This window comes from Phocoena sinus, chromosome 3 (genome assembly GCF_008692025.1).
Source record: "Phocoena sinus isolate mPhoSin1 chromosome 3, mPhoSin1.pri, whole genome shotgun sequence".
Classification (NCBI taxonomy): domain Eukaryota; kingdom Metazoa; phylum Chordata; class Mammalia; order Artiodactyla; family Phocoenidae; genus Phocoena; species Phocoena sinus.
In genome coordinates, this window is record NC_045765.1 from 44,575,240 (window position 1) to 44,602,684 (window position 27,445).

At 41.4% G+C, this 27,445-nt stretch overlaps 1 protein-coding gene across 19 annotated transcripts in view; it reads left to right on the top strand.

Moving 5' to 3' along the window:
• Window positions 1-27,445, top strand: part of SLC36A2 (solute carrier family 36 member 2) — a 99,638-nt gene that overhangs the window by 15,026 nt on the left and 57,167 nt on the right. For 10 of the 19 annotated variants that reach the window (XR_004349411.1, XM_032628823.1, XM_032628816.1 and 7 more), the window contains 4 exons: window positions 1,282-1,366; window positions 4,645-4,863; window positions 6,254-6,352; window positions 16,970-17,139. Coding sequence is in view for 14 of the 19 variants with exons in the window: in XM_032628823.1 (XP_032484714.1) it covers window positions 1,282-1,366; window positions 4,645-4,863; window positions 6,254-6,352; window positions 16,970-17,139 (573 nt within the window). In the remaining 5 variants the exon portion in view is untranslated. Of the gene's footprint in view, window positions 1-1,281; window positions 4,314-4,644; window positions 4,864-6,253; window positions 6,353-14,663; window positions 14,831-16,969; window positions 17,140-17,802; window positions 18,316-19,972; window positions 21,486-27,445 lie in introns of those variants that run through there. The other 9 variants (XR_004349412.1, XR_004349413.1, XM_032628827.1 and 6 more) reach the window with 9 other exon arrangements.

The window sequence follows — 27,445 nt, forward strand, 5'->3', positions numbered from 1 at the left end:
GAATGTGCCATTTCTTCCTCTTCCCCTAAAACCTGTTCTTCCTTCTGAGTTTCCCAGTTCATTTTGTTGTCCAAGCTAAAAACTTGTCACTCACCTTAAGTCACTTCCTTTTTCCTTCCCCTAGATGTAGGTGGCCACCAGGTTCTGTAAGTTCTAGTTCCCTAGTATCCCTTAAAATGCTTTCAGTTCTGTCACCCTAACAGCTATGTCTTTGTCCAGGTGGCTGCCATCTTTCACTTCCATTATCTGGTCTTCCCATCCTGAACCTTGCCCCCTCCAATGGACTCTCCACATGGCAGCTAGAGAAATCTGCCTAATCCCTCTGCTGAAATGCTTTTTCCTCACTACTTCTTCACCATCTGCCCCTCCTCTTTATTCCTTTTTTTCTTCTCTCATTCTCTTTCCTCCTCTTCCCAAGGGACTCCCGCTCAGGTATTGGTTTTTTCTAAGAAGGCTGTCTGCTCTTTAATTCAGGTAAAATTCCCTTTTTACCATGGCCCTTAGTGCCATATTATTATTTTTTAAATTAATTAATTAATTAATTTCTGGCAGCACTGGGTCTTCGTAGCTGCATGCAGGCTTTCTCTAGTTGCGGCGAGCAGGGGCTACTCTTTGTTGCAGTGCATGGACTTCTCACTGCGGTGGCTTCTCTTGTTGTGGAGCACGGGCTGTAGGCATGCAGGCTTCAGTAGTTGTGGCTCGTAGGCTCTAGAGCACAGGCTCAGTAGTTGTGGCGCGTGGGATTAGTTGCTCCACGGCATGTGGGATCTTCCCGGACCAGGAATCGAACCCATGTCCCCTGCATTGGCAGGTGGATTCTTAACCGCTGCACCACCAGGGAAGTCCCGCCATATTATTTTTTATCCATCTCACCCACTAGTCTCTAAACCACTAGAGGAAAAGACCATGTGTTATTTGTCTGTGTATCTTCAGTGCCGAATATGGTGTCTGGCACATGGTAGGAAAAAATTTTAATGATTGCTAATAAGTTGTGCCTATTGCCTTACATCAGTTAGTATCAACACAGAGCTGGGTATGGGGCAAGGTTCCTGATGATGAAGAATTTTACCACTGCTGAGTTGAGAGTGTGGAGGTGGTTGAGAAACATGTTTTTCAAAGAACTATTGTTACATCCCTTCTACTGCCCCATTGTTGATTGTGGTAGCAGGACCGAGGGTGCTGGTCGAGGGTTACCAACCCCTGGGAATAGAAATGGAAATGACAAGCCAGCTCTTCTTTTATAACAAGTTTTTTTCTTTTTCTCTCTCTCCTCTCTTTCAGGCGCATCGTGAGCTTCTTTCTTATAGTCACCCAGATGGGCTTCTGCTGCGTGTACATTGTGTTTCTGGCTGATAATTTAAAGCAGGTAGAGTCTTCTAGAGAAGGCGGGAGGGAAAAGAACATGGAAAAGGAGGGTCCTCTTTTTCTAGTTGTTCAACAAATAGCTTCTTCTCTTTGGGCCCTAGTATCCTCATCATACAATGAAGAAAGTTAAACTGAGTGTTATCAGAGAACCCAGGCTTCCCCCAGTTCACATATCTGCAGATTTCTGTAAGTGGTTACTTTATCCACAGTACCCTTTGTCCAAGAGTTGTCTCTAAAACTGGACCTGTCCTCAAGGTTGGTCTTTAAAATTGAACTGGAAGTAACCTTGGATTTTGTCAATCGTCCTGCCTTGGTACGTAATTATCCTTAACTCTTCTTAAACTGATACAGGTCTTTTTGAATAATACCTAATCTTTGGGCCATCTGTATCTACCTTTAGCTGTTTAATCTCCTTGGTTTAACAGTTTCTTGTCCCCGAGAAATTCTTCTGATCTAACCCAATAGTTATCTTGGAGCAATTTGAGCAAAATAATGTGGGTAATAACAGAGGCTATCCTTAATCAATAAGCTTAAAAAAGAAAACTATTCTTCAGGGCTCTTTTTCTGTTTATAGTAATACCAGAAATTTGGAAATGTAAACAAAAAACTAAAAAGAAGGAAAAAAATAGTAAGAATTCAGAATTAGCTTCTATTATGTGTCAGGTACAGTGATCATTTTATGTTTTCCCTCATTTAATTCTCTCCATGGTCTTATCAGAGTGGGTACTATGGTTATTCCCATCTTGCAGATGAGAAAACTGATGTTATGAACTCTATAATGTATATAAATATGGTCACAGAACAAAGGTTAAAAACACAGGCCTTTTTAACATCACAGCTCAAGTTTTTAAACACTATGCTATACTGCTTCTCAAAATAAAACAAAATTATTCTTAATCCAACCACTCATGGATGGTTTTAAATGAGTATTAACTGATTAGCATTTTTAGATGTCCTTCAATTTTTTAGTGTAATTTTTAATAGTTTTATAATTTTCCATCATACAGATGACTTGGTCTTTTATCATCTGATATTTTCTGTTTTACTACTATAATCTGTACAAGTCTTTGTACAACCCTTTATTACTTTAGTATATGTTTTTTTTAAGTAAAATTACTGGGTCAAGGAATTTGATTTGAAAGCTCTTAATTGCCAGATTGCTGCTTGGAAATCAATCTGACATTAGCAGAACTTTATCAATCATCTGTCTAGAGACAAGGTAAGCACTGTCTCAAGGAGTTTGCAGACTAAGTGGGATGTGCTCTAAGATGTATAAAAAGCTAAATATCAATATAATATGTCGGTGTTGGGTCAGGACTCCACTAACACCCTGAGGTTGGGGATGCTTAATTGTGAACTAAGGGGCAGAAATGTATGGGAGCAGGAGAGATCATTGGAGCAAGAGAAGCCCCCCTTGAAGAGATGCACCTGAGCTGGGCATTGAAGGGCAGGTTGGAGAAGTAGTGGCAGCCAAGGTGGGAGGAGGAATAAACACCTGAAGGCAGGAATGTACGGGACTTGCTCAGGAGAGGCAATACAAGTGGTTGTAGAAGAAGGTGTGGGCCTTGGGAGAGGAAGAGCTTTCACAGTTGAATGGGTCCATTTATGGAAGGCCTTGAATACCTGGCTAATGTTCCAAGTATTTTTCCTACTGTAGTGAGGAATCAGAAAAAAACAAAACAATGATTTATTTAAGTATTCATGATGTGTTCAATGAAAAGGAGATTTTTTTTAAATTAATTAATTTATTTATTTTTGGCTACATTGGGTCTTCGTTGCTGTGCATGGTCTTTTTCAAGTTGCGGTGAGCAGGGGCTACTCTTCGTTGCGGTGTGCAGGCTTCTCATCGCGGTGGCTTCTCTTGTTGCGGAGCAGGGCTCTAGGCGTGCAGGCTTCAGTAGTTGTGGCACATGGGCCCCGTAGTTGTGGCTTGCAGGCTCTAGAGCACAGGCTTAGTAGTTGTGGCACACGGGCTTAGTTGCTCTACAGCATGTGGTATCTTCCTGGACCAGGGATCGAACCCATGTCCCCTGCATTGGCAGGCAGATACTTAACCATTGCGCCACCAGGGAAGTCCCGGAAAGGAGATTTCAAAATAAGAGTGTATACTATAATTTCAGTCTTGTAAAATAAAAAGGATGCGTGTAATACATGTAATTTGTGATACTGCATAGAAAATGTACAGATGAATATATTGCAAGGCATTACCATGGCAACCCATAGGTACTGAGATTATCATTGATTTTACATTTTCTTCCTGCTTAAATCTAGTTTCTAATTGTTCTGCAGTGGACTGTGTTGCTTGCACAATAAGACTGTAGCCATTAAGTCATGCTGATTCCAAAGGAGGGTGGTACCCTCCCTCCTACCACCACTTTGCTGGGAGGTATTTGTACAGCGTGCAGGGGGTGTTCCTTGTTTGTCACAGTGATGGGGAGATGCTAATACCTTTTACTGGGTGGCGCCCAGAGATGCTAAATGTCCTGCAATGAATGGTCAGATGCTCACAAGGAAGAGTTCTCTCACTCAAAATGTCAGTGTTGGTCCAATTAAGAAACAGTAAGTGATGAGCTTTTCTGGTTATAAGCAAAAGAAACAGATTCAGTGGAACTTCAGCAGAAAATGAGTTTAGTGGAAGAATATTAGCTAACTTCCAAAATGACAGAGAAAACTAAAAAAAAAAAAAAAAAAAAAAAATGGGTCTCAGAAAAGGACAGGAACAGGAACCAGGGCAGCTAGGGGGATGTCGATAGAATTGATGAGCAGTCTCCTCAGGGATTGCCTATCGTAATTACTGTTTACCCTTTTCTAGGTCTGCCTTGTGTCATTTTGCTTGTTATTTAGATTCATACTCCAGGGAGAGATGTGAGTGCCTGTGCTTGAGTCAAAGGCAGTGCTTTGGCTCTGCCACATGATTGTGATTTACAGTCCACCAAGGTCGTATTCAGGTGAGAGAGAATGCCCCAAAAATAAAAGAAAATCAGGAGGAATGGATTCTGCGTTGCCAAAAGCTAACAAATGGCCACTCTAAGTTTAGATATTTATGTTTATTAAGTTCGTTTTTTATTAAAGTTATTTCTGCAGCCTCTTTTGAGGAAGTATGGTACAGAAGATTTGCAATAAGAAGTCCTAAAGTCACTCTAACTCACTCTGAGACCCTGGCACGTGAGACATGCCAGCTCTTTGTGAGCGAGTCTGATTATGGGCCAGGCTCTGAGCTAATGATGTGGCCAGAAAATTCATCGAATCTTCTCCTTGCTTTTCCCATTTGTCTCCCAGGTAGTGGAAGCGGTTAATAGCACAACCAACAACTGCCATTACAACAGGACAGTGATTCTGACGCCCACCATGGACTCGAGACTCTACATGCTCTCCTTCCTGCCCTTCCTGGTGCTTCTGGTGCTCGTCAGAAACCTCCGAGCCCTGTCCATCTTCTCCCTGTTGGCCAACATCACCATGCTGGTCAGCTTGATCATCATCACCCAGTCCATCATCCAGGTTAGCACACCACACTCCTCACTCCTCTAGTGGGCAGAGCCTTTTATCAATGATAGACTGACACCTGGGGCCAGCCCTGAGGGTCGAAATGTATGCACTCCCCTCTTCAGCTTAGAGCTCACTTTACTGTAACATTTCTTCCACAAAGCTGTCTCTGCGCGCTCTCATTTTTCTGGGTATCTCCTCTTTGATGTTGCTTCTCCAATACTCGTTTTATGTCAAATCCTGGTTTTAGAAAAAAATTATGCTTTGCAAGGAAAATATCTTGATTGGTTAACTACAGACCATTCCTGTAATGGTTGGATAGCAGCAAAAGGCAGATAAAAAGCAGGATTTTCTACCACAGCTAAACCTTATTGAACTAGTCTTACATCCTCTAAGCTATAATTCCAAGTAATTGCAAAATTACCCCTAGGGAACTCAAGAGAAAACAACAACAACTAATATTTAGTCACAGAGGTATAAATAGAAAGTCTTGAAAGACCACAAACAAATCTGTCATGATGTAAATCACACGTCTTTGAAGTTGAGTATGGATATTCATTTTCCCTCAGTTTCCCACTTTTCTCTCCTTTCTAATTTTCATTTTATAATGGACAAGCCTACGTAGAAATTTAAATCCAGAAGACCCTTGGCCTGCCTAATACCTTTCAGATGTTTTCCTCTTTCAGAAGTCACAAGAAAAAAACGTTATTTTGTCCATGGAATTTAGTAAAAATAAGAGATTAGCCAAATATTTTAGGATAACCACAGATAAGTCTTAAGGCAATATTGATAGATTCTACAAAATTGAATTTCCCAATGAAATAGCTACCTCTGATTTATTTTTGGACTATTCCAGAGGTTGCTCAATTAGAGAAATTGTTCTGTCATTACTTTCACATACTAGGTCACAGGGTACATAAAATATTTATTCCACACACTTTTCTTCTCCTTCTGTTTACAGCTCATTGAAGAAGAAAAGGGGACTTTCATATGTAACGAATTACTTTGGGCTCCCTAGAATATCACTGTAACTATAGTCAAAGTAATTTCCCATGTCTGTAACCACTGGTACATTCAAAGTGTTCTCGGGCGCTTTAGGCTAGTACTAACCTGTGGTGGGCAAGATTGTCTTCTGGAGGATTCTGATAAACCAGACTCCCTCTGTGAGATCCCTGATCCTTCAGTACTTTGAGAATACCTTAATCTTTCTTTCCTCTGGCTCTTTGCTATTGGGAAGCGTTAAAATCAACTCTAATTGTGGCCTACTTCCTTGTGAAGTTTTCTGAATTGCTTGATATTCAATTTTTTTTTATAATTCAGCTTTACTCTCAGAATACTCTTCTCTTAAGGGATCCTAAACATGCTTTGACAGAAAATGTCTTGACCACATTTCTCTCCCCCATAGGGAATTCCAGACCCCAGCCACTTGCCACTGGTAGCAAACTGGAAGACCTACGCGCTCTTCTTCGGAACAGCCGTTTTTTCATTTGAAAGCATTGGTGTGGTAAGGTTTCAATTGGGGTAGACTTTCCAAGGTGCTGTGGGTGGCCTTCTGAACAGGAGCTGGGAGCTCTGGGCTCTGTGTGCACGGGAGAAACTAACCTCTGACCTCACTTGGGTCAGGTGGAGAAACTAACCTCTGACCTCACTTTGGACCAGCAGGATAAAGTAGGTTATAGCAGAGAGGTTAGAGCAGTCGGGAGAGTTTTATTCCTGTCCCAGTACATTTGTTAAACCTTTATCTTCATATCAACATGTCTTTATTAATCTTTAAAAATCAAGATAAATGGAGGTGTACAACTTAAATTACAGGATTTTTATGAAACATAAAGGAGTTTTAAACTGGAAAGTACAGTTTATTTACAATGGATTATTATATAGTCTCTACTTCCACACTTGAGGAAGGATAGTGCTGTGTATAATTTTTTTCTTCCAGTTTTATTGAGGTATAATTGACATACAGCACTGTATAAGTTTAAGGTATACAGCATAATGATGTGACTTACATATATCATGAAATGATTATCACAATAAGGTTAGTGAACATACATCATCTCATATAGATACAAAATTAAAGAAATAGAAAACAATTTTTTTCCTTGCGATGAAAACTCAGGATTTACTCAACTTTCATATGTAGAATAGTGTTAATTATATTTATAATTGACCTACAGCACTATGTTAGTTCCTGTTACTTACAATATAGTACTTCGATATTTCTATGGCTTTCAAAATGATCACCATGGTAAGTCTAGTTATGATAAATGTCACAATACAAAGATATTACATAGTTATTGACTGTTTTCCCTGTACTGTACATTTCATACCTGTGACTCATTTATTTTGCAAGTAGTAGTTTGTACCTCTATGCTTTTTAAGTTTACTTTTAATTTATATACAGTACAATTCACTTTTATTTGGTGTACATCTCTTTAAGTTTTGAGAAGTGCAGAGTCATAGATGCACCACAATCAGAACACAGAACAATTCCCCCACCATAAAAAGCTCCCTTGTGCTGCCCTTTTTGTAGTCAACTTCCCCCTACTCCCACTAACCCCTGGCATCCACCTTCTGTTCTCTGTCTCTATTGTTTCACTTCTTCCAGAATGCCATCCACATGGGATCATACAGTATGTAACCTTTTAAGCTTGGCTTCTTTCACTTAGCTGCATATACGGTCATCCACGTGGTTGCATGCATCAGGAGCTTGCTGCTTTCTACCGCTGAGCATCCACTGTGTGAGCAGTACCACAATTTGTTGAACCATCACCTGTTTAAGGAATTTAGGTTGTTTCTAGTTTCTGACGATTATGAGTAATGCTACTGTAAGCATTTGTGTACAGGGTTTTGTGTGAACATACGTTTTCATTTCTCTAGGAGTAGGTTTGTTAGGTGACATGTTAACGTATGTTTAACATTGTAGAAAATTGCCCAACAGTTTTCCAGAATTGCTATACCATTTTGCATTCCCACCGGACGTATGAGTGTTAGAATTCCTTTGCATCTTTGCTAGTTCTTATCTGTGTTTTTAGTGTTTTTTTAAATTTTAGCCATTCTGATAGGTTTGTAGTGCTATTTGATTGTGATTTAATTTGCATTTTACTAATGACCATTGATTTTGAGCATCTTTGTATGGGCTTATTTGACATCTGTATATCGTCTTTGGTATAAGTGTCTGTTCAAATCTGCGAATTTTTAAAGAACTGAGTTGTTGTCTTTTATTGCTGAGTTTTAAAAATTCTTTATATATGCCAAATGCAAATCCTTTATTAGATGTGTAATTTGCAAGTATTTTCTCTAGTCTGTAGCTTGTCTTTTCATTCTCTTAACATTGTCTTTCATAGAGAAAAAGTTTTAATTTTGATGAAGTTCAACGTATCAAAATTTTTCATTTATGGATCCTACTTAGTTTATCTAAGACTTTAGTTTTATCTAAAACACTTTGCCTACTCCAAAGTCACGAAGACTTTTCTCCTATATTTTCTTCTAAATGTTTTGTTTTCATTGTACATGTAGATCTATGATATATTCTGAGTTAATTTCTGTTAAAAGTGTTTATAGGTTGAAGTTCAATTTTTTTAAGGATGCCAGTTATTCCTTCATCATTTGTTGAAAAGACTATCTACTCTCCATTGAATTACCTTTGCATCTTTGTAAAAAGCTAATCGATATATGAATATGGGTCAATTTCTGGACTTCCTATACTGATTCATTGATCAATGTGTCTTTCCTTTCACGATACCAAAATATCTTGGTAACACAAGCTTTACCTTAAAATCATGTAATATTAGAGCTCCAACTTTGTCCTGATTAATATTTGTGTGATACATTTTTTTCCATCCTTTTAATTTTTTTACTGAGATAAAATTCACCATTTTAACCATTTTAAAACATATAATTCAGTGGTTTTCATTGCCTTCACAGTGTTGTGCATTCATCACCACTGTCTAATTCCAAAACATTTTCATCATCCCAAAAAGAGACCCTATGCCCAGTAAGCAGTCAGTCTCCACTCCCCTCTGCTCCCAGCCCTGGCAACCACAATCTTTGTCTTTTAACTGGTGTGGTTAGACCATTTGCAGTTAATGTAATTATTATGTTTATTAGGTCTGCATTTTATTATTTGTTTTCTGTTCTACCCTTCCTTTTGCTTTCCCATTTTCTCTTTTTACCTCCTTTTGGATTCTTTGAATACTGTTTAGTATTCTACTTTAGTTTGCCCGTCAGAGGTTTGACTACATCTTTTTCTATAATACTTTTCATGGTTGCTCTAGGGATTACAGTATACATATATAACTTTTCACAGTTTACTTACAGTTACTATTTTATCATTTCTAGTAAACTATAGAAATCTTATAGTTGTAGAGTTTTTTTTTCTTTCCCCACTTTTTGTTGTAATGACCATATGTATTACTGGTTTGGCCAAAAAGTTTGTTCGGGTTTTTTTAGGAAAAACTCGAAAAAACTTTTCAGCCAACCCCATACATCTAAATATATCAAAACACCATCAGAAAAATGTTATAATTTTTGCTTTCAGTAGTGCCACATGGCCCTTTTGATAAACTTACTGAGGGAAAAATAGTCTAATGTATCTATCCAGGTACCTACCATTTCTGTTGCTCTTTCCTTATTCCTGAAATCACAAGTTTCCCTCTGGCATCATTCCCTTCAACATGAAGAAACTCCATCATTATTTCTTTTAGACTGGTGACAAATTTTTTTCATTTTTTTTAAATTTCAGAATATCTTTATTTTTTGCCTTTATTCCTGAAGGATGTTTTTGCACAATATAGAATTCTAGGTTGGCAGTCTATTTTTAGCACTTTGAAAATATGGTATCCCTTCCTTTTGCCCTCAGTGGTTCTGGTGAGGAATCTGCAGTTATTTGAATCATTGTTCCCCTATATGTGATGTTTTTTTTTTTTTGTTTTTTTTGTTTTTTTTTGTGATGTTGTTTTTTATCTGGTTACTTTCAAGATACTTTTCTAAAAATCTTTGGTTTTCAGCAGTTGTATTGTATTGTCTGGGTTAGTTTTCTTTGAATTTGTCCTGTTTGAAATTCACTTAATTTCTTGAATCTGTGAATATATGTCTTTTACAATTTGGGAAGTTTTCTTTTTCAAAAACTTTTTTCTGTACCAATCTCTTTTTCTTCCCCTTCTGGGACTCCAGTGACCTGAATGTTAGACACTTTGATATATGTCCTGCTATTTTCTAAGGCCCTATTCATTTTTAAAAATCGTTTTTTCTCTTTTATGTTCAGATTCAATAGTTCCTATTGATCTATTTTCAAGTTCACGGACTGTGTTCTGTCATTTAACATTGGACCTCTCCAGTGGGGTTTTTCAGTTCTAAAATTTCCATTTGGTTCTTTGGTTCTTATTCCTTCAGCTTCGTTGCCAAGAACTTATATCTGTCCATTTGTTTCAACAGTGTTCTCCCTTACTTCACAGAGGATGGTTATAACACTTGCTTTAAAGTCTTTGTCTGATATTTCCATAATTTCTGTAATCTTAGGGTTGGCATCTGTTGTCTTTTCCCTTGAGCAGTGTTGAGATTTTCCTGGTTCTTTGTATGTTGATTAATTTTAGACTGTATCCTACACATTTTGAATATTATTTTATGAGACTCTAGAGCCTGTTAAAATCCTCTGGAGAATGTTGACTTTCGTATTTTAGCGAGCAGTCAATCTGATTAGATTCAAACTACAAGTCCTGATATACCTTCAGTAGACCATGGTTTTAATATCAGATTAGTTTTCAAAGACTTTGAAGTGATATTTGGCTTCACCTTGCTTATATGCTACCCAGGGGCCAGACGGTGGTCTGTCTACACAATAGTTCTCAAAGCCTTTACTTTGACGCTTCACATCAGTTCCATACATGTACAGCTCAGGGCTAAGCCCAGACTTCATTCACAGGGATGAAGGGAATCACTTTCTCTGGCTCCCTCCTTTCCGTGTTTTCCTGCACACTCACCAGTGTGCTGCACATTCACCCAGCAGCTTCTTTTTCTGGTCCTCTGGCTACAAAGCCAGGGTTTTAACCTCCTTATACTCCTATACACTTCTTGTGACTGGGCCTAACTCGAGCGTGACCACTGAGAGTAAAAAGAGAAGAAAAGAGCAATAGGGATTCCTTCCAGGTCTGGCTTCATGGGCATGTAACCTGTGTGGTCACATGGGCCTCTGCCTTTAAAAGGATTTCACACTTGGTTTAATGCCCTGTGTTCATCATCTTGAATTTCTTGATCTTTGACCAAGTAGCCTTGCATTGTCATTTTGCACTGGGCCCCACAAATTATGTAGCCAATCCGATTCCCCCCTTACCCTTTGGACTCCCAGAGTCCTCTTTCCCTGTTCCTCTGCTCCAAGAGAAAGAGTTTGTCTTGTCTCAGATTTTTAGGTGCCTAAGTAACTACCACAGTCCCTGATACAACAGATTGCTGCTTCGTGACTGAGACTTGCCTTGGGGAGTATGGCCTGGAGAGTAAAAAAGGAAACAGAATAATAGGGATTTTCTCCATGCTCTCTGTCCCACAGGGTCCCCTATTTTAGGTCCCTCTGGCCAGAAAGAGGGTTTCTTTTTGAGTTTTTCTCTCTGCATCCACTACATAGTTCTAGGATTTGGGCTCTCCTTGAGTCTAAACTAGGAGATACAAGAAGAAAAAAAAATCAGGAAACTCACTGCCATGATGGCCATTTTTACTGGTTTTGAGCAATTCACCTTCTATTATATACTTTTCAGAGTCCATGGATAGTTGCTTTATGTATTCTGTCCAGGGCTTTTAGTTTTAATTAGTGAGAGAGATATGGTGCAATGTGCTTACACCATCTTAATGGGACCGGAAGCACTTTATATTTAGAATTTTGAACAGTCATGGCAAAAAGAAGAGTGGTTGAGCAAATGACTTTGGAGGCAGAATGTGCTGGAATCTTACTTTAGTCACAGGCTAATCTCTGAACCTTATTCTTCAACTATAAGATGATGATTCTACATGTTCAGTAAGTGTTTATGAACATCTACTATGTGCTAATGATTATTAGTATCAGAGTTCAAATTACCTTTAGAAACCTTCTATTCCAGTCTCTAATTTTACAGAAGAGGAGCCTCACTCCAAAGAGGGATAGGGTCTTGAGATGCGTCACCAGTTGGGAACTGCTACAGCTGGTACTATTCACTCCCAAGCCAGAGACCTTCCCACTTTATGTGAATGGCCATTTAATCTCTTTGATTGTGGGGAGGCGCGGGGGGCGGAGGGAGAAAGCCAGTTACAGTAAATCTCCTACATACAAACCTTCAAGTTGGGAACTTTCAAAGATGCGAACGCAAGGAGTGAAACTGTGCAGCTTGCCTTCTGTCTCCTATTGCTGACGATACTTCAGCTCTACATCTCCCACCTCCTCTCCCTCCTCCAGTAAGTAACTCTTCTTGCCTGTTCACTCCATACCAGCCCCTGTATGCCATCTGTTGTACTGTGCTGTACTACTGTACTTTTCAAGGTACTGTGCTGTAAGATTAAAAATGTTTATTTTTTGTGTTTTTTATGTATTATTTGTGTGAAAAGTATTATAAACTTATTATAGTACAGCACTATATAGCCGATTGTGTTAGTTGGGTACCTAGGCTAACTTTGTTGGATCTATGAACAAATTGGACTTATGAACGCGCTCTCAGAATGAAACTCGCTCTTATGTAGGGAACTTACTGTACTTAGTATGAGCTGGCCTTGTAAAAAGATCATCTTTAGCCTAGGGAATTTATGCAACAAAAATGTATTGCAGGGTAGGAAAGCTCACGTTGGATTGCTCTTCACCTAATCCCCTGGACATTTTCCCAAGCACCTGCTGCATCTAGGAACGTGCACCTCACCCAGAAGAAAGTGGAAAGTCCCAGACATGCACTCCCCTCAAGCGTCTGCCATTCACATGGGGAGGAAGGGGAGGTGCATACAGGACAAAGAAGGATTTAACAATACAAAGGAATAGGTGCTAAGTTCTCACTGAGTAATAAACAAGCCCAGGGCTGTGGGAGTTTAGGCAAGATGGGGTAGAAGTACTTGGACTTTGGAGGACAGCCCTGGTTTGCAGCCTTCCTCTGCCACTTCCAAGCTGTATAGCTTGGTGTAAGTTACATCATCTTCAGAGCCTTGTTATAAAATAAGAATTACACCAAGTACCAGCTTCATAGAGTTGTGGTCTTTGCAGTATTACCAAATAATTGTAGTTAACATTTACTAAGTCCTTACTGTGCACCATTTCAATGCTCATGTAATTCTCCAAAAGATTCTAACAGGTAAGTTTTCAGATCAGGAAACTGAGGCACAGATCACCCTAATGGTGCATAAAGTGTGCTTAGCACATGGCTGGATCAAGGAGAAGGGGAAGGTGAGGGTGGGCCCTTGGTCAGTAGAAGTCTGAGGAGGAAATTATGAGATGAGGCCAAAGAGTTGGTACCAAAGATAGAAGAGACCTTGGAATGCCCAACAGGCCCAAGAGGCAGGCTGGCCGCAGTTTGGATTCTCTTAGAGCCAGATATGCATCTGGGGAAGAAGGATCCTGAGAACATGGTATGTGGGGAAATGTGCCTCTGGGGAGCCAGGGTGCTCTAGTCCCAGTGCTGCTGCCAGCCCACTGCATAACCTGAGTCTTGGCCTTCCCATCCGTACAGAGAGGGGCAAGTGCACTAGAATTGGGAGCCTCAAACTCAAGTGCTTTTGGAAGACAACGTGGGTGGAGAAGCCAGGTATATGTCAGTGTGAGAGGGAGAGGTGGGCCTGGTAGGTGGAGAAAGAATGTTGTGCTTAAAGGCATTCATATTCAGTTGTCTGAAAGACTGGCCAAACAAAATGCACCGGCTGGGCCAGATCAGGCCGCCCCAGGGAGTTGAGCTCCTTGGTCTGGTCAACCTGCAGGGTGCTTCCAGCTCTGAACGGTCCAGGGATCATCTTGTGACTGCAGGCCTTCCTTTCCTTTTTTTTGTTTTTAAATTATTTATTCACTTATTTTGGCTGCGCTGGGTCTTAGTTGCAGCACGCAGGATCTTCATTGCGGCATGTGGACTTCTTAGTTGCCGCATGCGGACTCTTAGTTTCAGCATGCATGTGGGATCTAGTTCCCCGACCAGGGATCGAACCCCGGGCCCGCTGCATGAGGAGCGCCGAGTCTTACCCACTGGACCACGAGGAAGTCCCTCTTTCTTTTTTTTTTTTTTTTTAATTGTGGTGAAATATACCTCACATAAAATTTACCATCTTAACCAGTTTTAAGTGTACAGTTCAGTGACGTAAAGTACATTCATATTGTTGTACAAAGATCATCCATCACTTTTCATCTTGCAAAACCAAAACCGTCTACCCATTAAACAGTAATTCCCCATTTATTCCTCCCCCCAGCCCATGGGACTCACCAGTCTAATTTCTGACTCTGAATCTGACTACTCCAGTTACCTCATATAAGTGGAATCACATAGTATCTGTCATTTTGTGACTAGCTTACTTCACTTAGCTTAATGTCTTCAAGAGTCATCCATGTTGGGGCATATGTCAGGATTTCCTTCTTTGAAAGGCTGAATAATATTCCATCGTATGTATGGACCACATTTTGTTTATCCATTCCTTCATTGGTGGACACTCAGCTTGCCTCCAACTTGCGGCTACTGTGAATAATGCTGCTATGAACGTAGGTATACAAATGTCTGTGCATGTTCCTGCTTCCGATTCTTTTGTGTACATACGCCGGGAAGGGGCATGCCTTTCTTCTTTATGCTTGTGTTCCTCTTTCTCCTCCTCTCTTCTTACATTGGGCGTCTCTGTAGGTTCTGCCCCTGGAAAACAAGATGAAGGATGCCCGCCGCTTCCCAGTCATCCTGTCTTTGGGAATGTCCATCGTTACTGCCCTCTACATCAGCATCGGGACTCTGGGCTACCTGCGGTTCGGAAATGACATCAAGGCCAGCATAACCCTTAACCTGCCCAACTGCTGGTAACTCTATGGGCTCTCAGGCGGTAGGGACTCAGGGCCAGTGGGAACAGGAACATATAGGTCACTTTCTCCTCCTTTCCGCAGAAGGTAAACTGAGGTCTGGAGGGTCTCCACAGGGAGAAGCAGAGCTGACACTGGAACCCTGGGCTCTGGATTCTCTGTCCAGGGAGCTCTTCTTCAGCAACAGCCTCCCATGTTGAGTGAGGCCTTGATAGCTAGCTTAGTATGAGGAAGGACATGATTTAGGAAGAGAGGGGAGAAGTCAGAGTCCTTGGTCACCTAAAGAGAGAAAGGAGGGGCACAGAGAAGGGCAAGAGGCAGAGAGTGGAGCCGGTGGGTGGCTCCAATTACATTTACTAAGGCTGTACTACCAAGTCCTGCAGAGTAGCTAGGATGACAAAGTAGTAAAACAAGAACCAATTGGGGAAGACCACTAGAATCTGGAAAATGTTTATATCAAGTGACCCAATTCATATAACAGTTAGCTGACCCAGACTTCAACACTGAATATTTAAATAGACAGATGAACCCCTATCACATTGTGCACTTTCTCCCACACTGAGGCATGTCATTAATTACCAGGTGCCTGTCTTTTTAAGGGTCACTTGGAGACTTAATTTGTCTAAATGGGGCTCCTTTCCCAAGTTGATCAATATCATTCATCAAGCATTTACTGCATCCCAATTACACGCAGATGCCAGTCTAGGCACGTGGTGTGGAGGGTGCTGATGTGAGTAGACTATGATTTTGAGCTTCACTGTCTTCCTCAGCTCATGGTCCCATGGGAATGGGGAATGGATAGTGTACGTACACAAACACAACATAGAACAGATAAAGAAGCCCTCCAGAATAGTGGAGAGGACTTGGGGACTCCCAAGGAAAGAAAGTACATTGGAATGGGAGAACAGGGAATCTCCCTGTCCAGTGAGAACTCCGTCCAAACAAGGACAACGACAGCACCTCTGAATCCAAGACCCAGTTACACCAACTCCTAGCTCATCATGGATGGTCATGGATGGTTTATTTAACTTCTCTGATGTTCAGTTTCCTCTTCTAAAAAGCAGAGTTATCATGGGATTAAGTTGGGCATGCCTAAAAGCATCTGCAGTGTAGTAGTACCTCCTCTAAAGATGGGAATTTTTAAAAATAGGTGGGGTTTGCACAGATGGAAGGGGAGTAGAGAGGGTGTTCCAGGCAGCAGAAATAGTGTGAGCAAGAAACACAGAGATGTGGAAGTTTGCCTTTTTAAGGAATGGACTAAATATACACAGACACAGTCATACAGGTTTATTTAACATGCCAGATGCATCTACCACATTAGTGGGCTAAATGAAAAAAGCCTTATCTCCATTGGTCAAAAAAGGCATCGATAAAACTCAGCATCCCCCATCACATGCTCTCCTGCCCCCAGTCTGAGGCCTGCAAGTAACCCTGCCTCTCCTTTTATCCCCCAACCCTCACACAATCCTCTGTGTAGACTACCTCTTCCCTCAAGGATTTGGGATTCTGCAGTTCATTCAATCACCTGGAAGCATTTGTTGAGAGCCTGTTATATGCCAGGTGCTTTGGGGGATCCAGAGAATTCCTAAGAAAAGAGATTACAGAAGACCAGATCTTTTAGACCCAGGTTTTTTGGTCTTCACCACTTATCACTTGTATCTCCCTGAGCAAGGTACCAGGCCTGAGCCTCTGTTTCCTAAAATCTAAAATTCAGCATCAAGTGATGATGGTTTATGAAGGTGTTATATATACCCATACCTGAGATTCTTTTTATGTAGAGATGACCCTCTCAACGGTTTCCGTTTGAATCTGTGATGCTTCACTCTATTTCCACTGCATGCTCTGCTGTGACTTCCTCTCATAGAAGGTCCCTCCCCATCATTTTCAGACAAGGAAACATTTGCCTATGGGACTGTTCCAAGGTCAGAGGTTAATGTTCAAGGAGGCCAGGGACTTCCCTGACAGTCCAGTGGTTAAGACTCCACACTTCCAGTGTAGGGGGCTTTCAATCCCTGGTCGGTGAACTAAGATCCCACATACCTTGCAGAGAGGCCAAAAAAAAAAAAAAAAAAAAGCAATAACGAGGTCAGGTGTCAGAGCACATTGGCCTTGAGAGCACTGCTCTGGTTTGTCCTGTAGGCTGTACCAGTCGGTCAAGATCCTCTACATAATTGGCATCCTGTGCACCTACGCCCTGCAGTTCTACGTCCCTGCAGAAATCATCATTCCCTTCGCCACCTCCCAGGTGTTAAAGCGCTGGGCACTGCCTCTGGACTTGTTCATCCGCCTCGCCATGGTCAGCCTGACATGTGAGTAAAGAGGCAGAGCACCTCGTTGCTGTTTTCCTGAGGGTTATCAGGAATCAGCCAGATGGTAGATAATAGTCATGATAACCAGCATTTATTGCATACTAACTGTGTTTCAGGGACCATTCTAAGGCTTTCCAAGTAGTAATTCATTTCATTTATGCTTTAGGGGCAACTTAATTCTTACATGTACCTAATTAGACAAATTTACCGGTGTCCAGCTTGAGGGAGTGACAACTTATCAAATAATAATCACAATAAGAACTGACTTTTATTAAACACCTACTATGTGCCAGCCACTGTGCTAAGCTGTTTCTGTTCCATATTTCATAGTATTTTATTCAGTCCTTGCAGGAACTCTTATGAGGCAGGACTGTGATAAACTCTACTTTGTAAATGAGAAAGCTGAAGCAGAGAGTGATAAGTAATTGGGCAGGAAGTGCCAGAGGTGGGATTTGAACCCAAGTCCAGGCCCATCACCCTTCACCTCCAGGACAGAGGTTGAAAATGGTGGCCAGTGAGTCTAATCTGGCATCAGAGGTATGTTGTTTCACCCTCATAATGTTGTATAAATTTGGGCCAACATTAAAAATGTGGGAGAGGTCTCACATACACATGCAGATTTCTAATGTTTGGGGGAATAATAAAATGATTTGGCAAACCTAGGGTCACATCCCCATTGGCAGCAGTTCCTTGGCCTCCGATGGGCTGGTATTCACCTGTTGGCTTCAACTGTCCCCACTCACCCACTCGGCAGCCCTCCTTGTGCTCCAGGCCCTATGATCCAGGGTGCCCCTTTCTGTAAGTATTTTAGTGGAGGCGAAGATGATAGAGATTCCTGTGTTGTGTTTGCCATGGCCCAGCTGTCCCTAAGCCTCCTTTTAATTGTGATTCTTGCTGTGCTAGACAAGCCCATATAAATCATGGGACACTGATTTTCTTCCTTTGAAGTTATTTGTTCCCAATTTGTCCTAGGAGGCAGGGACACTACCCTTCAGAATATTAGAGACTCCAGAAAGATCAATGAATTTGCCCCAGATATGAAGATAACAATTCCTTAAGCTTCTGTATGCATTGCCCCAGTCAGTACATATGCAAACAGTTACTTGCAAACAAGTAATAATAATAAAGTAATAACGAAATAATAACAAAAATAACTTTTCTGAGTGTTTTACACGAATTAACTCATTTAAAACTTTAACACCTGGGCTTCCCTGGTGGCACAGTGGTTGAGAGTCCGCCTGCCGATGCAGGGGATACGGGTTTGTGCCCCGGTCCGGGAAGATCCCACATGCCGCGGAGCAGCTGGGCCCGTGAGCCATGGCCGCCGAGCCTGCGTGTCCGGAGCCTGTGCTCCGCAACGGGAGAGGCCACAAGAGTGAGAGGACCGCGTACCGCAAAACAAACAAACAAACAGAAAACAACTTTAACACCATTTGCAGTATGACCCATAATACCTAAAAGGATAGCTACCATCCCCATTTGGCAGATAAGGAAAAAAGCTGAGAAACGGGTGGAGACTTACCCAAGGCCACACAGGGAGAAACCAGAATCCTGCCTTCCAGTCCTGTTTTGTTCTGTTATACCACATTCCATCTCAGGAAACCTGGGGGAGCCTCCTGGGCTTTCTTTGTAACTAGGAAAATTGTCCATCAGGTAAAATAAAAAATGTAAAAGCCCAGGCCTATAAAACAGCCTACAAAAAAAACTATATACATAATATATAATTATATATAAAAATTTAAACATATAATTATATATTACATGTAATATATAATTATAAAATATAATTATATAATTATAATTATATCACATATATGTATATATTATATATAATTTCAAAATCTTTATTTTAGCTTTTAGTATTTCTTTGTTAGATGTTTTCTGACATGTATATAAAACCTGGAGAAGATACTGCTTTAGAGGGACCCTGTGATCTTGTTCCCACCGAAGACCCCTTTCTATAAATAATTTCACATTCTAATTGTTTGCAAGTAAGAGGTTCTTGCAGTCATGTTACTTATTAATGTTAGTTCCACGAAGCTAGGGTTTTTTTTTGGTCTATTTTGTACATTGACACATTCCAAACAGCTGGACAGTTCCCAGCACTGTTATTTAGTGTTATTTATTAAGTAAGAGCTTAATCATTGAACACGTAGAGATTCGAAATGTACTTCCATGGCATAAAAATTATCTTAGGCTAAAAGCATTAGAACAAGCAGCCACAGGGGGCGCAAAGCCTTATCTAAACTTCCTTTGCTGAATTAAGCAGGAACTTCTGAAAAATACAGGCACCATAAATCCCCTTTCTGGGAGATTTTCAATCAGAAAGAAGACTAACCATCATCACAGACTGAGTAATTACTTAAATTATCAGAGAATGTCATACCTTCCACTTGTTCTTGCATGGAAGCTATTTCTCCCCCATCCAGTTCCCCTTCTTTGCTTGGAGAGCCAATTCATCTGAAGGCTCCCTAGCCCGAAATAAACTTTGTCTTTCCTCCTGTTAATTGCCTAATTGTCAGTTAAATTCTCAGGCCCCCAAACACTTGAACCTGAATGGGAAGCGGGAAGGTTTTTCTCCCCAACAATATGAATGTATATATTTGAACAATAATTGGTCGAAAATGATTGAAAAGAGACACACCAAAATTTTAATGTATAAACCTCTAGTGAATGTGATTGGGGGGTATTACAGGAGTTTCAACTTTTTCTTTAAGTAACTGAATGTATGAGAAACAACTGGTATATGTTTTAAGAAAAAGATTTTTAAAACAAACTTTAAAATTTTGGCTAAGCCTGGGAAGAGCCTTCTATCCCGTATCGTCTCCCACAGGCATCTTGGCCATCCTCATCCCCCGCCTGGACCTGGTCCTCTCTCTGGTGGGCTCCCTGAGCAGCAGTGCGCTGGCGCTCATCATCCCGCCCCTCCTGGAGATCACCACCTACTACTCAGAGGGCATGAGTCCCATCACCATCATCAAGGATGCCCTGATCAGCATTCTGGGCTTCGTGGGCTTTGTGATGGGGACCTACCAGGCCCTGGACGAGCTGATCCAGTCAGAAGACCCTCTCACGTTTTCCAACTCCACCATTTTTATTCAGTGAAAATGGCACTGCTTCTTACCCACCAGCACCTGACATTTAATGATATAAATCTCTTCTATATGCATTATCTATATTTTGCTGCTTTACCTTTCTCTGAGTCAAGTCACAGTGAAACAAGCACGGACTCACCAGCTACAAGGTCTAGATGGTAATTTAAAAAAAATTTTTTTTTAATTTATTTTCTTTCCATCTCTAGCTTTCCACTACACTGAGAGCTCTCTCACTGAAGGCTCTTGATTCCATTCGGGTTTTTGGTAATTCACACGATGAATTTCACACCTTGAGTGGGGCTATGCAAGAGGAAGCCACCAGGGGGCATCCAAGAAGCAGCACCTGACAGAAGGAGGTGCAGCCAGCTAAGGCTGATGGTGATTTGGTAGACAAAAGGGTGTCCTCTTTGCCAGATCTGTTTAAAGAGCAAAGATTAAGAGTGGGGACGTAATCCATAATCCAGCAAGGTGTGCACAGCTCCAGCGTCAAGATGGACAGGATCCACAGGTCCATGGTGAGCTGCAACTCTCAGACAGAAAGGAACCACCATATTTAAGTCAAGGGCAATAAACTTTCTAAACAACTGGATAAAGTTTTGGCCCAATTCAAAGATCTCAACAAGGGACAGTCGTCACAGAAATGGATGTGCCAATGGCGGGGGGTGGGGGGTAGGGTGGGGATGGACAATGATTATTTCATTATTTATCTCTTGATTCTTTTTTTTTCTTTAACCTCTTGATTCTTGCAACAAGCGTTCTTTCTTACCTACCACACACCAAGCATAGTTCAAAGTTCTTGTAATAGTTTGAAAAAATGGCGACAAATTCCTCTTGACAATGTGACATTGCAGCTCCCATCAAGAAGTGAAATCTATATCTCTACCCCCTAGAATCTTGTCTTGGCCTTGTAACTTGCTTTGGCCGATGGGACATTAGTAAATGTGACGCAAGCAGAGGTTTCGTGATGGCTAATGCATTGGAACTTTCATCGTGATGCTCTGTGTAGATAAGAGCACCAAGTGAAGAAGCCGGGGCTAGCCTGCTGGAGGAAGAGAGACCATGTGGAGCAGAAATGAATCATCCCAGTTGAGCCCCATCTCCCAGAACAGCCAGCCTGCCGACTTCCAGACACGTGAGTGAAGTATCCTAGACTATACACAGCCCCAGTCAACCTGGCCTGGACCATAAATATTGCTCAGATGATCCACAGAATTACGAGAAATAATAAATGTTTTTAGTTTTAAGCCATAAGATGTGGAAGCTTTTATGCAGCAAAAGCTAACTGATACATTTCTCTAAAGGGGATACACTAATGAGTGAGAAAAGAATCTCCGTCCTCCAGCTAGTCTGCTCTCCACTGGGGAATAATGACAGGTCATCAACTAAGTTAATACCATCATAGGTCCTTTTGAGGGCAGGGGGACACTAACTGCTCTGGAGTACTGAGCATGTCTTTCCACCGGTGGCACCATTAGAGCTGGATTTTGAGTAGAACTTGGGTCTCCCAACACTGAATCTGACCCTCCTTCCACTCAATCCTGCTGCCTTGACATTCCCGTGCCTTTTGTCATGTCTGAGCTTGGCTGAGAGCCAGGAACCCCTCAACCCAACACAGCACTTCACCCTTCTTGGTGGTGACGGCTCCCTCCCTCCTCCCTAAAATAACTAAAATTGGGGAAGGCATATAGATAAATGAGATGTTGTAGGCAGATCTGTAGTTTAGTGGGGGGTAAGGATGTTTCTTATTACACTCTCTATGGTGTTGGAAAGTGACCCATGCTTGTTTCAGCCTCAGTTTTAGGACACCATTTTAAACAGCCCTTTCCTGCTTATTTTTATCCATCATCCTCCCTTTGCAGCCTAGGGAAGTTACGGAGGGGTGAGGGGCGTGTCTGCCCCAATTCCCAAGTCCTGGTCTCCTGTTTTTGTGTGTTACTTTCTACCTGCTGGATTCCAGAAGGTACTTCATGAACACAAGCTCCACACCCAGATCCCATAGTCTGCAGAGTACTTGCTGGGAGATGGGACACTCATAGCCTCTGCAGTGGTCCACAGCCTATCTGGCCAGAGAGCTGGGTCATCATTTCTACATCAGAAATGTAAAAGACCCAAAGGACTTCCACTGATTGGTTCAGAGGCTTGGCAAAGTGGTCTTCCTCTCTCTGACCCTGTCTCCTCCACCTGGCTCAACTGTCACCCCACCCAACCTTGCTAAGTTTAAGATTGTTTTCTCTGTTATTAAAAAATGGTCACTCTCATTCTCCAAGGACAAGTCCCTACTGTGTAAGATGATCAGGTTAATCTTATCATTTAGACCAGTCTGGCTAAAGTTAAATCTTGGAAAGAAAGAAATAAATTTAGCAACATGGATATAAGCAATAAAAGCAATCTGGGGAGACTTATTAGTAATTGTCAGCAACACTAAAGATACCAACTATTAGAATTGTGTGAGTGTTGGGGGTATTAAAATTTTTTAATTGTTCGATACTGGGTTTTTACACACACACACACACACACACACACACACACACACACACACAGAGGCTTCCCCCTCCCTACCCGCCTACTGATTCTTTAACTTTGGGAGCTTGCTTTTGAATCAAGGATCAGAGAAAGTCATTCCATTCCTCAGTGAGCACTTTTTAAGTGTTTTGCATGTGCTTATCTCATTTAATCCTTACAATGAAACCATGAGGTATATATTGTCATTGTTCTCATTTTCAGATAAGGAAATAGGCTTAGAAATATTGAATAACTTGCTGACGATCAAACATGTAGTGACAAATGGGTTCAGGACTGAAGACTTTCCACACCAACACTCCTCACTGCTTTGTAGAGAGCCCAGGAGAGACCTTTGAATGATGGTAGTTAAAGTAAAAATGGGAAAAATGTGTCCAGTGGATTACACATTTAAAAAAATTAGAAACCCCACAGCCTCTCTTTATAAGTAATAAATCAGCTGTGAACTGAAGAGGGGATTTCTGGAGACTGTATGGTGATTCAGGAGCAAAGCAGGATTTCCTTGCCACCCTTCAAGTCTGCCTGATGCTATTTAAACTCTTCTCAGGCCTAGAGAGAAAAGAAAGTCTTCCCTACTTTTTATACAAAGATATCCTGATTCTGATACCAAAATCTGATAAAGCACACAGAAAAACCATGACCAAATATAAACATAAATACAAGCATCTTTGGGACTTCCCTGGTGGCACAGTGGTTAAGAATCCGCCTGCCAATGCAGGGGACACTGGTTTGAGCCCTGGTCCGGGAAGATCCCACATGCCGCGGAGCAACTAAGCCCACAAACCACAACTACTGAGCCTGCACTCTAGAGCCCGTGAGCCACAACTACTGAGCCCACATGCCACAACTACTGAAGCCCATGCACCTAGAGCCCGTGCTCCGCAATAAGAGAAGCCACCACAATGAGAAGCCCGTGCACCACAATGAAGAGTAGCCCCCACTCGCCGCAACTAGAGAAAGCCCGCATGCAGCAACGAAGACCCAACACAGCCAAAAATTAATTAATTAAAATATAATCTGCAAAATCATTATCTATCCTACATACTAATTGTCATCAAAAAAACAAAATGAGTGGAATGATATCAGCAACATGGAGTGAAGAGCTACCTCTCTCTCTCCCCCCTTAAATCTACAATCCGTCAAACATCCACAACTCAACAAAGGCTCCTCTGCCCAACACACCAGGACACTAGAGAATTCTAAACATCTGTATACCTAAAGGTGGGTAGACTGAAACACATAAAGGAGGCAGAACTGACTCTTACTGACTCTTACTGAGGCAGTAAGAATCTGCTTGCCAATGCAGGGGACAGGGTTCAAGCCCTGGTCCAGGCCAGGAAGATCCCACATGCCGTGGAGCAGCTAAGGCTATGAGCCACAACTGCAGTCCAGAGCCCGCGAGCCACAACTACAGAGCCCACGTGCCACAACTACTGAAACCCACGTGCCTAGAGCCTGTGCTCCGCAACAAGAGAAGCCACCGCAATGAGAAGCTCATGCACTGCAACAAAGAGTAGCCCCCGCTCGCCGCAACTAGAGAAAGTCAGCGCACAGCAACGAAGACCCAACACAGCCAACAATTAATTAATTAAATAATTTTTTAAAAAAGAAGTCAAAGACAAATACTCTATGATTTCACTTATATGTGGAGATTATATGTATTAAAAACTAATAAACAAACAAAAACAAAATAAATGAACAAACCAAACTGGACAAAAACAAACACATAGATATAGAGAACAGAACAGTAGTTTCCAGAGGGGGAGGGATGGGGGAGGGCAAAATGGGTAAAGGGCGTCAACTGTATGGTGATGGATGGAAACTAAACTTATGGTGGTGAGCATACTGTAGTGTATAGAGAAGTAGAAATTTAATATTGTACACATGAAACATATAATGTTATAATATTGTACACATGAAACATATAACGTTATAAATCAGAATTACCTCAATTCAAAAATAATAATAAAAATATATAAAAGGGGAGTTATTAGAAATCCTACACATAACAGGAAACAAGAGCACCTAGAAACAAACTTTTAAAATGTGCTATATCTATGTGAAGAAAAAGTCTACTAAGAGGCATAAATTAAGATTTCCATAAATAGAGTCATAATGCATGCTTTAGATGGGAAAACTCAGATTGTAAATATGACCATTTTGCCCAATATAATCTATCAATCTAACTTAATCTCAATAAAAATGCCCAACTAGATTTCAGTGGGGGGTTGAGGGGGTTAGGAGATTCTTAAAGTTATCTAGAAGGATTAATGGAGGGGGGAAATAAAATCATGAAAAAGGTAAAGTGGCCCTTTCTTATCAGATATTAAATATACTACATAATTAAAACAATTTGGTACTAGCATTAGAAAAGACTAACCAATGGAAAAGGAGAATACAAAAAAAACAGATCCAAGCCTACAGAGAAATTTGATTAATATGAGGGAAACCTTTCAAATAAAATAAGGAAAAGATAGATTATTCAATATATGGTGTTGGGAAAACTAGCTAGCCATTTAGAAAATGTATTAGCAACAGTAATAACTTATTGGTGCTTACCAGATGCTGAGCACTGTTCTAAATGCTGTACACATGTTAATTCATTTAATCTTCCTAACAATGCTGTGACATTGGTATTACTATCATACTCATTTTACAGATGAGGAATGTAAGGCACAGAAAGGTTAAGTGACTTGGCCATGCCACACAACTAGTAAGTGGCAAACCCAGAATTCTATTAAGAATTAAAAATTAGATATTTAAAGGCAAAAATTAATAGCCATTAAAAATATACATCTTTATTTTTCCAAAGAAGACATACAGATGGCCAGCAGGCACATGAAAAGATGTTCAACATTGCTAATCATCAGAGAAATGCAAGTCAAAACCACAATCAGGGACTTCCCTGGGGGCACAGTGGATAAGACTCAACACTCCCAATGCAGGGAGCCCAGATTCGATCCTTGGTCAGGGAACTAGATCCCACATGCATGCCACAACTAAGAGTTCGCATGCCACAACTAAGGAGCTCACACACCACAACTAAGGAGCCCACGAGTCACAATTAAGGAGCCCGCCTGCTGCAACTAAGACCCAGCACAACCAAATAAATAAATACTTTTTAAAAAAACCACAATGAGATATCACGTCACACCTGTCAGAATGGCTATCATCAATAAGACCACAAATAACAAGTGTTGAGGGTGTGTGGAGAAAAGGGAACCTTTGTACACTGTTGGTGGGGATGTAAATTGGTGCAGCCACTATAGAAGACATTACGGAGCTTCCTCAAAAAACTAAAAGCAGAATTACCATATGATCCAGCAATTCCACTCCTGGGTATATATCTGAAGAAAACAAAAACACTAATTTGAAAAAATACATACACCCCAATGTTCATAGCAGCATTATTTACAAATACCAAGAGATGGAAGCAACCTAAGTGCACATCAGCAGATGAATGGACAAAGAAGATTTGGTGTATATACAATGGACTATTAGTCATAAAAGAGAATGAAAATTTGCAACAGCATGGATCGACCTGGAGGGTATTATGCTTAGTGCAATAAGTCAGACAGAGAAAGACAAATTCTGCATGTTATCACTTATATGTGGAATCTAAAAACAAACGAATGACTATAACAAACTGTGAGGAAAGAGACTCCACAGATACAGGGAACAAACTAGTGGATACCAATGGGGAGAGGGGAAGGGGGAGGGATGAGACAGGGATAGGGGATTAAGAGGTACAAACTACTATGTATAAAATAAATAATATACTGTACAGCACAGGGAAATATGGCCAGTATTTTATAATAACTTTAGAGGCTAATCTATAGAAATTTTGAATCACTATGTTGTACACCTGGAACTAATATAATATTGTAAATCAACTACACATCAATTTAAAAACAAAGCCACTCCACCCCCACGCAGCGAAGGCGGCAGCCAGATTACCCTCTGTTGAGCCACACCTGCGTCCTGCGAGTCAGCAGCACCTTATTGGCCGGGCAGCCTCCATTGTGATGGTAGTTCTGGTTTCCTCCTTACCAAAGACAGACAAGCCCTGAGCCTGGCCCTACATCCAGGCACCAGAACCTCCAGTCCAATGCTGTCTTCTTCCTCCCAGTCACACAGTTCACTTTGCCCTAAAGCACTAAGGGCTAAACTGGGAGGGGCTGAAAGCCCGGGCGAGTCCCAGCGTGTGGCGGGGGCAATCACAAGGAGCCCTGAGAATCATCCTGAGATGAGACTCTCGTAAGTCCCCAAAGCCAAGTGAGGCATATAATCGACATCAGCGTCCCCCTCTCACCAGCGCCAGGGCCAGGCACCCTTGGGAATTAGGAGCCAGCGTCTCAGTCCTGCAGCTTTGGTTCCTCTGGAGAAAAACCCATGGGAGGCTGGTTCAAGGCTGTTACAGTCCTTAACCCTGAGCCACCACCACCTACCCACCATGCTGAAGATCTCATTGCGTGCAAGGGACAACAACAGCGAGCCCAAGTCCTTGGATGATGGGTCCAAGTCACTCTCGGAGAGTAGAAGTAGCATCACTTCAGAGAGTGTCCGCCCTGAAGAGGAAGCCAATGGATTATCGTAAGTGGCTGCATGGCCTTCCTCTATCTGAGGTCAGGCACTGCTGCCTTCACAGAGCTGGGCCACAACTTCCTACTTCTCTCTTCTTAACACGTTTA